This window comes from Microcebus murinus, chromosome 6 (assembly GCF_040939455.1).
Source record: "Microcebus murinus isolate Inina chromosome 6, M.murinus_Inina_mat1.0, whole genome shotgun sequence".
NCBI lineage: Eukaryota > Metazoa > Chordata > Mammalia > Primates > Cheirogaleidae > Microcebus > Microcebus murinus.
Window position 1 is genome coordinate 63222347 of NC_134109.1, and position 14207 is coordinate 63236553.

General features: G+C 37.1%; 1 protein-coding gene across 1 annotated transcript in view; it reads right to left on the reverse strand.

The window, feature by feature from the left end:
• Positions 1 to 14207, reverse strand: part of SCFD1 (sec1 family domain containing 1) — a 101859-nt gene that overhangs the window by 62820 nt on the left and 24832 nt on the right. Inside the window, exon 10 of the mRNA XM_012773470.3 lies at positions 12734 to 12833. Coding sequence (XP_012628924.1) covers positions 12734 to 12833 — 100 coding nt within the window. The remainder of the gene's footprint in view (positions 1 to 12733; positions 12834 to 14207) is intronic.

The following is a 14207-nucleotide window of genomic DNA, read 5'->3' on the forward strand; positions in this document are numbered from 1 at the left end:
AGTCAACCGGTTTCTTGGGTTCACAGAAAATAGTCTTGTCAAATAAAACTTAAGTAAAACAAGGATAAAAACATTTGTTAGGATGAAACAGAAGAGTGAGCCCTCCACTGATGCTTTTTAATAGTGTGCAAAATCAATGGTCACTGATGTAATTTTACAATTTCACATTATTACAACTTGTTAAAACAAATGGGTTCTTTAATCTTAGATAAGGGGAACACTCTAAGATGTCTTTCTCACCACTGAAAATGTTTGGAAGCAAAGATATCCTAGTGGAACAGCCGTAGTAGACCATATTATGGTCTCTACTATTTCTCACTCAAAGGAAGCAGGGCTTTTTGGAGAAATGGCTGAGTCCAGGTCTGAGGCAGAAAACAGATGTGATGAGTTTAGGAGATTTTTCATACCAGTAAGCAGGGAAGGTATCAAAGACTAACAGGGTTATGTCAAGAGGACACTGAGGCCATCACGATAGACCAAAGGGATAATTTGAGCATCAAAATGAATGACGGCAATAGTTTGAAAACACCTCAAATATAAAAACCCATTAGTTCATAAAATTATAATTGAAAAAATTCATGACTAACCTCACTGATCACCTTTAGAGATTGCTAGGGTACTAACTCATTGTAAAAAATTGGTAGATAAAGGAAGGAAATCAAGCATTTGTCCTAAGTGGTTGATAGGTTCTTCATATAAGCATAGCTGAAAAGATGCAGGAGGAGTAACAGTGTTAGAAAACTACCATTTGTCATCAGTGATTAAAATAACAAAGAGGAGCACTCTGGAGGCTGAGGTGGGCAACAGAGGGAGACCTTGCCTCTGAAAAACAATAAACAAAAACCAAAGAGGAAACAATCATCAAGGACACTAAAACCTTGAGGTAAAAGATTTATGGAGAACTGTATAATGGATAGATTATACTGACAATATCTAAACACTGATTAATCTTAATCACTAACACTGTGATGAACAGACATTATATATACTTCCTGATGTAATAAAATAGAAACTATAGAACACTGCCATTAAAGTAGCATTGATAAAGAAGTGAACCAAATCTAATCAAGTTTCTAGATCTGTCAGTTTACAGGAAATACTAAGGATAGAGAAACATGTCAAATTGTACTGATAGAATACAATCAGTCAAATGCAGAAATGTTGAAAATTCTATAGAAAAATGATCCAATTCCTTCAAACAAATAAATGGGAATAAAAAAACTGTGGGGAGGGGGCAAATGTAAACTGAGAGACTTAAGAGATACATCAATCAATGCAATATATAGATGTTGTTTGGATCCCCATTTGAATAAACCAACTGTAAAGAAGCATACTTGAAACAATTAGGAAACAATGCCTACAGAGCTGGTATTAGATATTATTGAGGAATTCTCATTAATTTTGTTGGTTATGATAATAAAATTATAACTTTCTTAATAGATACATGCTGAAGTATTTATATATAAGATCATATAATGCCAGAGAAGCTGAATGATGTACAAGGAGGTTCATTATAGTATTCTCTGAATTTGTTTTTATTTGAAATATACCCTACTAAAAATTTAAAAAAATTTATTCATAACAATAAAACAGAATAAAGTACAACCTACAAATATTTTTCCCTTGCATAGTGATTATGAAAGTGTATGGGCTTCATCACCCTGAATTTGTGAGTGACTATGATAAGCCTACCGCCCCCTTGACCATCCAGATTGGACAAGTAACAAGAAATACTGTGACCAAGAAATAAATCTTTATTATTTTAGGCCACTGAGGTTTGAGAGTTGGCTTAGACTGAGTAGCACAACCTAACCTATCCTAAATCAGAGGCCAAGGTATTCTACACAGTTTTAGCAATTATCTTTGGGAAGCTTGTTCCCACTTATTAAAGCAGAGTTCCCCATAACCCTAGGAATCATGAGCTGAGAATTCCCCAATCCCCCAGATACATTGCTGGCAATATGCAAACATTTTCTGCCAGTTTTCATGTGGTAATTCTGACTCATAAGCAATTTATTTAATTGTTAAACTAGTAAAGAATTTGGGCCTTATGATGTAGAACTACACCACTGAATATAGTTGTCACTAGTCACATGTGACTACTAAGCCCCTGGAATATAGTTTGAATTGAGATGTAAATGTAAAATATACACAGAATTTATAAGACTTAGTATATAAAAAGAAAGTTTAAACATCCGATGTTTTAAATTGATAACATGAATTGCTAATATTTTGGATATATTGGATTGTATAAAATATATTATTAAAATACATTTCACCTGTTCCCTTTTACCTTTTTAATGTGGCTACCAGAAAATCTAAAACTATATTGGTAACTTATGTTTTATTTCTATTAGACAGCGCTGATTTACAAACATTGAACTTTGGCCAATGATGACAAGAAGGGAGAGAAAAGTAAATGAATATAAAGAAGACAAAAAACAAAAGAATAACATAATTTAAAATATTATAAGAATCATTTAATTGAAAGTGAAAATCCTCATAAAGTACTCCATCATAAATATAGATAAATATTATAAAATCTTATATACTAAGCAATTAGAATATAAGGAAAAAAATAGTATCACTTAAAGTTAGATAAGTTAATAGTGAACAGTGAATACATATCCTTTCTTCCCTTAAAAATTTAGTCCAAGTTTCGACATAGCAACAAATACAGAGATATACTGAAACAATACCATCTTAAAAATATGAATGAGATCAAGGATATCTACTGGGCTTTTACATAGTCTATATACCTTCAGGAGAAACTTCCTATCAAGTACAGTAAGATATGTATATTTGGATTAAATGACTAAAAGTAAAACTTTACATTATACTTTTGACTTTTAGGCAAATGCCCGAAACCAGGCTAACACGGTGCTGCCGAAAAGGTTTTGTGTTAATAAAGATTAGAGGATCAATAGAACATCAAACTTGGGTCCAAAGCATCAATACATGAACTATACTTAGGCATCTGTTATATTGCAATCACACATCTTTAATAGGTACTTCTAAAAATGCCTCTCTGATAACCTTTTAAAAATGTCAATTTATTTGGAAACCAATTCCTTTTTTATTCTTGAGTGCCAAAAAAGTAAATCTTATTAAAGTTCCTATGTATATTAGTATCAATTCTGATTTAATGTTTTAACTAATAAGAGTCAGTAGCAGAGGGCAAAGATACAAAAAGGGAACCTAAGATTTGAAGAAACAAAAGCCAAGTATTAAGTCAAGGTACTGAGATGCAATAATGTCCATCTTTTTGACTAAGGCAACCACACTTTGCAGTTGAACAATCAAATCTGCTCCTCTCACAAGATATAAAAATAAGGGACCATAGTGTTCTAATGACTAATTTTGCTTCTTATATACTGATAAAAGGAAAAGGGCACTGCAAAGTTTTTCACTAGAAGAGTGTATTTCCCATTTTAAATGGCAAAATCCTCTTTCTGACACAGGAGGAAGCCGTGTGAATTTTCATAGTTGTTTGCAAGGTCTAATATATAATCATCAGTGGTACAGATGTTCAGACAGAGACAATTTTATATAAAAAACAAATTGCAATGTTAAGTTAACATTTCCTATCTAGAACAGAACGTTTACTCCATCTTGTGGAGGCAAATGGTATAATTATTAAGAATTTTAAAGGCTCTGAAGAAACTTCAAAAGTAACAGTTTAACAAGCAAAATATGGCTTGATTACAGTTTATGACATCTCAATTATAGCTTGTTTACATCTAGAAACTGCATTAAAATTAAAGGACAGCATTAGGTCATTGTAAGTTGTGCTGTTAATTATAATCAATCTCTTCAAAGACTGCCAACTTTTTATGTGAAGATTAAAACAAAAAACAAAACAACCCTACCATCAACTTTCACCATCTTTTATTTTTAACATGGTATTTTAATTTCAAAAAGTAGGAAATAAAAATTAGTATAAAGGCCAGTATAAAAATTCATTTCATATTCCTTACTATTCACATTTCATTCCAGAACAGTGAAAATTTCATCCAGGACCAGTATTAGCCTTGATTAGTTCTTGGACCTCTTCTCTTTTCTATCTATATTCATTCCTTGGGTGATCTCATCTTGTTTCTTGGCTTTACCGCTTGTTAAGACAACTGCAACAGCCTTCTAACTGATCTCTTTGCTGTTCTTATGCCCCCAAGGAGTCCATTTTCAACATAGCAGCTAGAGTGCTAGTCTTAATATATACCAGAATTGCATGTTGCTCCCCATTTCTCTCAAATTAAAAGTCAATGTCCTTATAGTGGCCCATAATGTCCTATACTATATTCCTTCCTGTGTCCTATTTAGCCTTATCTCCTGCTACTCTCCCGCTGCCTCACCTCATTGTGGCCACCTGGCTGCCTTGCCATCTTTCAAACACATCAGGCATTCTTCCACCCAGAATGATCTTTTCCCATATAGTTATACAATTCACTACTTTACCTCCTAATTCAGATCTTTTCTCAAATGTCACTTTATCAGTGAGGTATTCCCTGTTTTAAAATTTCAATACTGTTCACTATTACCTACTTTATTATCCTCCAGAGTACTTTCCACCTTCTGAAATGTTATAAGTTCTGTTTATTTCATTAATTGTCATCTCCCCTAATAGAGTAAGCTCCAGGAAGACAAGAGGTCTTTTATCTTTTTATTGTTGAAACCAGAGTCTAGAATGTCTCTTAAAGAGTAGCTACCTAAATACTGTTTGAATTGACTTCCTCTTCTCCAGCATTTTACTTGACCCCCTAAAACCAGCTTCCATGTTCTATTACTCAGGGTGTAATTCAGTGTTCCCTTTGATGCTCTTTGCCTTCTCTACTGAATTGGAGTTCACTGCTATTTCTCTGATACTCATCCTAGAGTTATGGCATAGGATTCTTAAGATAGAGAAATATGTAGAATTGACAATTTCCATCAGTAATCCTAAATATGATATAAGTAAACACTTTAGAGGTAATATCCAGGTTTTAAAGAAATAAACTATTAAACCAAATTGTGTACTGCATGTCTTTCATATCCTGTTTATACAATATTTCAGGTAATCTTTGCAATAATTACACTGTTATATACTATAATCTCTAAAGGTCTGGGCTAGGAGTTAGTAAACTAGAGTGTTGGTCTTAATAGAGTCAATAATTTGGGTTCAAATTCTTTAACTTCTGTGTCTCAATTTTTCTATCTATCAAATAGACACAATTCTGGACCTATTATATAATATCCTGTAGAGAAATTATTTGTAAAGACAAGTAAAAATGTTGACAAGGAGAAACTGGAACCCAGTTCACTGCTGGTAGGAGTGTGAAATGGCGCACTGCTTTGGAAAGCAGTTGGGCAATTCTTCAAAATATTAAACGCAGAATGACATAGGATTCAGCAATTCTACTTCTAGGTATCTACCCAAGAAAAAAGAAAATGTGTCCACAAAAGCTTGTACACAAATGTTCATGGCTATTATTAATAATAGTCTAGGGGGGTGGAGCAATATGGCGGACGAATAACACCACCAGAGTGTCTCTGCAGAAAAGACAGATTCTAGCAGAAATTAGAGGAAAGAAGCAAGAAGACGAGCAAACAGCGGACAAGGGCCGGAAGGAGGGGTACCTAAGACCCGGGGAGACTCCACGGGAGGAGGCTGCGGAGGAGAACTGGAGGCTGAGACCGCCGGAGCAGCCCGGAGACCAGCGGCAAGGGTAGGTGGATTTGCTGTTTCCCCTCCCCTGCATTTGGGACTGCTGGTGGGCTCCTCAGCGGGTGGAGAGACCTGCGGACATCAGCCCAGAGATGGCCGCCGCCAGCCAGCAGTGAGCCTGTAGCAGACGTGGCACCAGGTTCCCAACTTCCTCCGGGCACCTCCGTGTGCACAGACCTGAGCCGCGCGGCAGGCGCCATAATGCCTCCTCCTCCCCTACCCGTGGCTGCCCAGAGAGACAACACAGCCACCAGCCAGAGGCACCTCCAGGGAACGGGACCTTCCCTTTTGGGACCCTACAGCTGACTCAGGGGAACTCAGACTGTGAGTTCCCTACCCGCCCACCCTCCCAGGTGCTGCTGGCACCGTGTTCCCAGGAGAACGGTGCCGACTCAGAGACTGAGAGACATAGACCCAGCTTGGGATCCCTGTGGGTGAATTGGGACCGGAAATCCTCTCCCTGGTGGGGATACAGTTTGAACTCTGGGACCCAGAGGTTGGACCTGCAGACCAGATCCCCTGCACCGAGGGCTAGCATCGCCCGGGGCACAGAAGGGTTATACGTGAACAGCCTACTGAGGTGTGTGTGCCTCCAGGGGCGGATCGGCGTCATAGAGGGCAACCCTCCTCCCAGGAGGAGGCCGTGCGCCCAACCCAGGTGGCGTTCCTGTGCAGGGAACCTCCCCACCAGCATCACAGTCCGGGGAGGCCTGGTGGCTTGTGGTCTGGCCTGCTGGCAGAGGCCCCGGAATAGCTGCCGAGTTGAAGAGGGTGGAAAGAAGTGAGGCCCGCTCCAGACTGCGGGTCTCAGACAGCCCCACCCCCACCCCCAGACTTTCTGGCTGAGCGGGACCATTCCAGCCCCGCCCTGACAGCTTTCCCTGGAAGCAGAGAGCAGAACTTTGACCCCTGCTAACGGCCTGAGGGCAGGCTTACCCAACCCAGCTCCACCCAGAACAAGAGCTGATAACAGGACACAAAATCAACAGCATAGCCTGTTCCTCCAAGCAAACGCCACCTACTGACAGGGATGGCAACCTGCACAGCCTTTTCACAGCACCCACTGACTCAATATACAGGGAGTGGGCCAATTTCACCCACAGACACCACCTAATGCCTCAGAAACTAAAAAAGGGGTGTGAATACCCAAACAATAACTTAAGGAAAGAAACAACAACTAATCGACATGGGAAGAAATCAGCGAAAGAACTCAGGAAATATGAAGAACGAAACGGAAAACACACCCCCAAAGAGGAGCACCAGCCCCCTAGAAACGGACACCGACCAAAATCAGGCAACCAATATGACAGAAGAGGAATTTCGTATGTGGATCACAAGAACACTCACCCAGCTGCAACAACAACTGAATAACCAACACAAAGAAACCACAAAAAGCCTCCAGGATATGGAAAAAGAAATAGACACAATGAAGAAAAGTTTAACCGAACTCCTGGAAATGAAGAATCAATTCAAGGAACTACAAAATACAGTGGAAAGTCTCAAGAACAGGGTAGATCAAACAGAAGAAAGAATCTCAGAGCTTGAAGATAACACCCTCCAATTAAATAAATCAGTCACAGAAATAGAGCAGAGAAACAAGAGAAAAGAGCAAAGCCTACAAGAGCTGTGGGATTATGTGAAGAAACCTAATGTGAGGGTCACAGGGTTACCAGAAGGGGAAGAAGACAACACTCAAGGGTTGGACAAGCTGTTTGAAGATATAATAGAGGAAAATTTCCTAGGCCTTGCTCAAAATCTTGATATACAAGTTCAAGAAACTCAGAGGACCCCTGGGAGATTCAATGCAAACAGGAACACGTCACGACATGCAGTCATCAGACTGACCAAAGTATCAACTAAAGAGGCCCTTCTAAGAGCTGTAAGACAAAAGAAGCAAGTAACATACAAGGGAAAGCCAATTCGAATAACATCAGACTTCTCTAATGAGACTTTACAAGCAAGGAGAGACTGGGGCCCCATTCTCACTCTTTTGAAACAAAACAATGCCCAGCCTAGAATATTATTCCCTGCAAAACTAAGCTTCGTATATGAAGGAGAAATAAAAACATTCTCAGACAAGCAAAGGCTCAGAGAATTCACCAAGACAAGACCAGCCCTACAAGAAGTACTCAAAACAGTGTTATGCACGGAACATCATAATAATAACCCACGAATATAAAAACAACCAAAACCCAAAGATATTAAAGGCCAGATATTACAATGGCTGAAGACAGAAATCATAGCAACAACACCCAACCCAACAGAATCCTTACCTATCAGTTCTCTCAATAAATGTGAATGGCTTAAACTCTCCACTCGAGACATAGGCTGGCTGAATGGATAAGAAAATACAGGCCAAGTATATGCTGTCTTCAGGAAACACATCTAACCTGCAAGGATGCATATAGACTAAAAATAAAAGGGTGGAGATCAATATTCCAAGCAAATAGAAGCCAAAAGAAGGCTGGTGTGGCAGTTCTAATTTCAGACGATTTAGTTTTTAAACCAACAAAAGTAGTAAAAGACAAAGAGGGTCATTATATAATGGTGAAGGGCACAGTTCAACAAGAAGAGATAACAATTTTAAATATATATGCACCCAACTTAGGTGCACCCAGATTCATAAAGCAAACCTTACTGGAGCTAAGCAAATGGATTAATAGCAACTCCATAATCGCCGGAGATTTCAACACCCCACTGACGGCACGAGACAGATCCTCCAAACAGAAAATTAATAAAGAAATAATGGATTTAAACAAAACTCTAGAACAATTGGGTCTGACTGACATTTACAGAACATTCTACCCAAAATCCACTGAATATACATTCTTCCCATCAGCTCATGGGACATTCTCTAAGATTGACCATATCCTAGGACACAAAGAAAATCTCAAGAAATTTAAAAAAATAGAAATCATACCATGTACCTTCTCAGATCACAGTGGAATAAAACTAGAAATCAACCCTAACAGAAACTCACATTTTTACACAAAAACGTGGAAATTAAACAACCTCCTACTAAATGATTACTTCATAAATGAAGAAATCAAGACGGAAATAAAAAAATTCTATGAAGAAAATGACAATGGAGAGACAAGTTATCAACTCCTCTGGGACACAGCTAAAGCAGTTCTGAGAGGAAAGTTTATCTCCATAAATGCCTATAACCAAAAGACAAGAAGATCACAAATAGACAATCTAATGAAACGACTCAAAGAGCTGGAAAAAGAAGAGCAGACCAACCCCAAACCCAGCAGAAGAAGTGAAATCAAGAAGATCAAATCAGAACTAAACGAAATTGAAAACAGGGAAGCTATTCAGGAGATTAATAAAACAAAAAGTTGGTTCTTTGAAAAAATAAACAAAATTGACACACCATTGGCTAAGCTAACGAAAAGCAGAAAAGAGAAATCTCTAATAAGCTCCATCAGGAATAAAAAAGGAGTTATCACAACTGATCCCAAAGAGATACAAGATACAATTTATGAATACTACAAAAATCTTTATGCACACAAACTGGAAAATGTGGAGGAAATGGACAAATTTCTAGAAGAAACCAGGAAGAAATAGATTCCCTGAACAGACCAATCTCAACAGCTAAAATAGAAACAGCAATTAAAAATCTCCCTAAAAAGAAAAGTCTTGGTCCAGATGGCTTCACACCTGAATTTTACCACACTTACAAAGAAGAACTAGTACCTATCTTGCAGAAACTATTCCACAACATCGAAAAGAATGGAAACCTCCCCGACACCTTTTATGAAGCGAATATTACTCTGATACCAAAACCAGGAAAGGATGCAACAAAAAAAGAAAACTACAGACCAATATCCCTAATGAATATAGATGCAAAAATTTTCAACAAAATCTTAGCTAACCGAATCCAGACACTTATCAAAAAAATAATCCACCACGACCAAGTGGGCTTCATCCCAGGGATGCAGGGATGGTTCAACATACGTAAATCTATAAATGCAATTCACCACATAAACAGAAGCAAAAACAAAGACCACATGATTCTTTCAATAGATGCAGAAAAAGCTTTTGACAAAATTCAACACCCTTTCATGATACGAACACTTAAGAAAATAGGCATAGAAGGGACATACCTAAAAATGATACAAGCCATATATGACAGACCCATAGCCAACATCATACTGAATGGGGAAAAATTGAAATCATTCCCACTTAGAACTGGAACCAGACAAGGCTGCCCACTATCTCCACTTCTGTTCAACATAGTGCTGGAAATCTTGGCTACAGCAATCAGACAGGAAAATGGAATCAAAGGTATCCAAATAGGGGCAGAAGAGATCAAACTTTCACTGTTTGCTGATGATATTATGATATTGTATCTAGAAAACCCCAAGGATTCAACCAAGAAACTCCTGGAACTGCTCAATGAATTTAGTAAAGTCTCAGGATACAAAATCAATACACAGAAATCAGAGGCATTCATATACGCCAACAACAATCTAATTGAGAACCAAATCAAAGACTCAATTCCCTTCACAATAGCAACAAAGAAATTAAAGTACCTAGGAATATACTTAACCAAGGACGTAAAAGACCTCTACAGGGAGAACTATGAAACACTGAGGAAGGAAATAGCAGAGGATGTAAACAGATGGAAATCCATACCATACTCGTGGATCGGCAGACTCAATATCATCAAAATGTCTATACTACCCAAACTGATCTACAGATTCAATGCAATACCTATTAAAATCCCATCAGCATTCTTCACAGATATAGAAAAAATAATTTTACGCTTCGTATGGAACCAAAGAAGACCCCGAATATCAAGAGCAATTCTAGGCAACAAAAACAAAATGGGAGGCATTAATATGCCAGATATCAAACTATACTACAAAGCTGTAGTAATTAAAACAATCTGGTATTGGCACAAAAATAGGAATATTGACCAGTGGAACAGATGTGAGAATCCTGATATTAAACCATCCTCATATAGCCATCTAATCTTTGACAAAGCAGACAAAAACATACGCTGGGGAAAAGAATCCCTTTTCAATAAATGGTGCTGGGAAAACTGGATAGCCACCTGTAGAAGGCTAAAACAGGACCCACACCTTTCACCTCTCACGAAAACCAACTCACGCTGGATAAGACTTAAACCTAAGGTATGAAACTATTAGAACTCTAGAGGAAAAAGTTGGAAACACTCTCCTAGACATCGGCCTGGGCAAAGAGTTTATGAAGAAGTCCCCAAAGGCAATCACAGCAGCAACAAAAATAAATAAATGGGACATGATCAAACTACAAAGCTTCTGCACAGGCAAAGAAATAGTCATGAAAGTAAACAGACAACCTACAGAATGGGAGAAAATTTTTGCATCCTATGCATCTGATAAGGGACTGATAACTAGAATATACTTAGAACTCACGAAAATCAGCAAGAAAAAAATCAAATAACCCCATTAAAAAGTGGGCAAAGGACTTGAACAGAAACTTTTCCAAAGAAGACAGAAGAATGGCCAACAAACATATGAAAAAATGCTCAACATCTCTAATCATCAGGGAAATGCAAATCAAAACCACAATGAGATATCACTTAACCCCAGTGAGAATGGCCTTTATCAAAAAATCTCCAAACAATAAATGCTGGCGTGGTTGCGGACAGAGAGGAACACTCCTACACTGCTGGTGGGACTGCAAACTAGTTCAACCTCTGTGGAAAGCAATATGGAGATACCTTAAAGCGATACAAGTGAATCTACCATTTGATCCAGCAATCCCATTGCTGGGCATCTACCCAAATGATCCAGTGACACTCTACAAAAAAGACACCTGCACTCGAATGTTTATAGCAGCACAATTCATAATTGCAAGGCTGTGGAAACAGCCCAAGTGCCCATCAATCCAAGAATGGATTAATAAAATGTGGTGTATGTATACCATGGAGTACTATTCAGCTCTAAGAAACAATGGTGATATAGCACATCTTATATTTTCCTGGTTAGAGCTGGAACCCATACTACTAAGTGAAGTATCCCAAGAATGGAAAAACAAGCACAGATATATTCTCCAGCAAACTGGTATTAAACTGAGTAGCACCTAAGTGGACACATAGGTACTACAGTAATAGGGTATTGGGCAGGTGGGAGGGGGGTGGGGGGCGGGTATATACATACATAATGAGTGAGATGTGCACCATCTGGGGGATGGTCATGATGGAGACTCAGACTTTTGGAGGGAGGGGGGAAAATGGGCATTTATTGAAACCTTAAAATCTGTACCCCCATAATATGCCGAAATTAAAAAAATAATAATAATAATAATAATAATAATAGTCCAAAAACAGAAAAAGCCCAAATGTCCACCAGCTGAATGGATAAGTAAAAGGTTGTATATCCATAAAAATGGTTACTATCCTACAACAAAAGGGAATGAAGTACTGATACAAGCTAAAAAAAAAAAAAAGAAATTATTTGTGTATTCATTTTCTTTTTACCTTTAAAGACTGGGATTGTGTTTTATTTGTCTATGTATATGCTAAATACAGGATTTCGTAGCTGAATATATTCATGGATAAATATAAATTTTTAAGCATAAAATCAGATATGTGGAATTACTTCAGAAAACATGGTATAACACAAAAAAATACTATTTTTTAAATCATAAAATGTGGTTTAATTGATTTTGGAGAAAAGGGAGAAATTACACCTTTCTCCCATTAATTTAGTTTGAAAAAAATTGTTGCTCATTTTCCTCAATTGTTTTCTTTTCCATCATGGCCAACAATACCACTAATTTGTCCTACAATTTAAAGATCATAAATTTGGAACTTTAAACTTCAATGCTTCACTATTCTCCAGCATCTACATCCCATGACACCAAATCCTATCACTTTTTGTTCATATTTTTCAGCTCCATCCTTCTCGTTGTTTCTGTAGCCATGATGTTAATTTTAAAGGGACCACTTTAACTTGTGACTACATGCATGCAACTACATGTAATTACACTACTGCATGTAACTACACTTTAGTAATAAGTACATATTTAGCCTCTTACCAGTACATCGTGCACCAATGCTTGATATGTCCAAGTATGATGTAAAGGAGTTGCCAAATCTATGTTTCTGTCAACAAGGACTAATAAAGGCCTTTGGAAGCTGTAAATATATTAAAAAATATTACATAACTCTTGATACATCTAATATTTTCTAATACTTTAGTATATGCCATTTTGATATGAATAATAGTATGCTAACACTGACACTTCATAATACTTTGCTTTTTAAAAAATATTTAATATGGTAAATAAAGTACAGTAATGCTTTGGACTACTTGGAGCCTGTTTACAATGCTATATTATAAGTCTCACTTAGGGAACTTTCTTATAGGAAGAAATCTATACAAATACTTTTATAGAATAATTTTTATAGTTAATGAAATAATAGGCTGCTTCTACTCAGGTATATATTTCACATTTTTGGAGAAAAAGCAAAAATAGTTATTGTCAGCTTTAGGGAAAACAAAGTGAATAACTTATAAATTTACACAAATGTTTGACAGTTTCATAAATTATAAGTCACATTTTTTTCTATAAACACAAATTCAAAAAAGCAGACTCCAGAGAAGAGCCTTAAAAAACTCTATCCCATTATAATATACAAAATGAAAACATCATGCTATAATGGTACCTAATTATATTATTATCCCTTTAACAGACAAGGCATATGACACTTCCTGTACTGTTTAACTCCATTATTCCAATTTAGATGTGATACAGACTACACTTAAAGTGAATAGAGGCACAAAGTAATTTGGTTACCATGTGCCTACGTAAGTTTTAGAGATTTGCTTCAGAGGTACTACTGTATTAGGAGTACATACCACTTTTAAAAAGGCATTGCCATCTGATAATGTTAACTATACATATTTCCTCCTGCAAGAGAAACCTCTGATTATTTTAGTAACTCATTTACCCTTCTGAGTATAGAAGAGTGGACTTTTCTAACTGCACTGATTCTGGGATAAAAAGTCAGAGTGGTGCCCTCACAATCTACCATCATTTATTATACCAGAGCTAGGTGGAAGATAAAGAAGGATGGCCTACTGCAAGGTTGCTTAACTTAGGCACTACTGATATTTGAGGCTTGACAATTCCTTGTTATGGGGGTTGTGTTGTGTATTATAGAATGTTTAGCAGCCTCCTACAACATACCCTACTAGATTCCACTAGTATCTACCCAGTAATGACAACCAAACATGTCTTCAGACATTACCAAATGTCTGCGGGGGGCAAAAACTGTCCCTATGAGAATCACCAGCTGAATTCAAATGTATTTAACAATAGTCCAACAAAGTTGCAGACCCTAATTAATTTAGAAATGCATCCAACAAATTAAGAAATAAGTATAATGTGATAATGTGAATAAATTTAAAAAAATTATCCAAATAAAATAGTGCCTTTATATTGTTTTTTAAGGCCTATATAAAAGCACTATAAAAACAGAACTATCAAGGAAGATATAACATAGTTG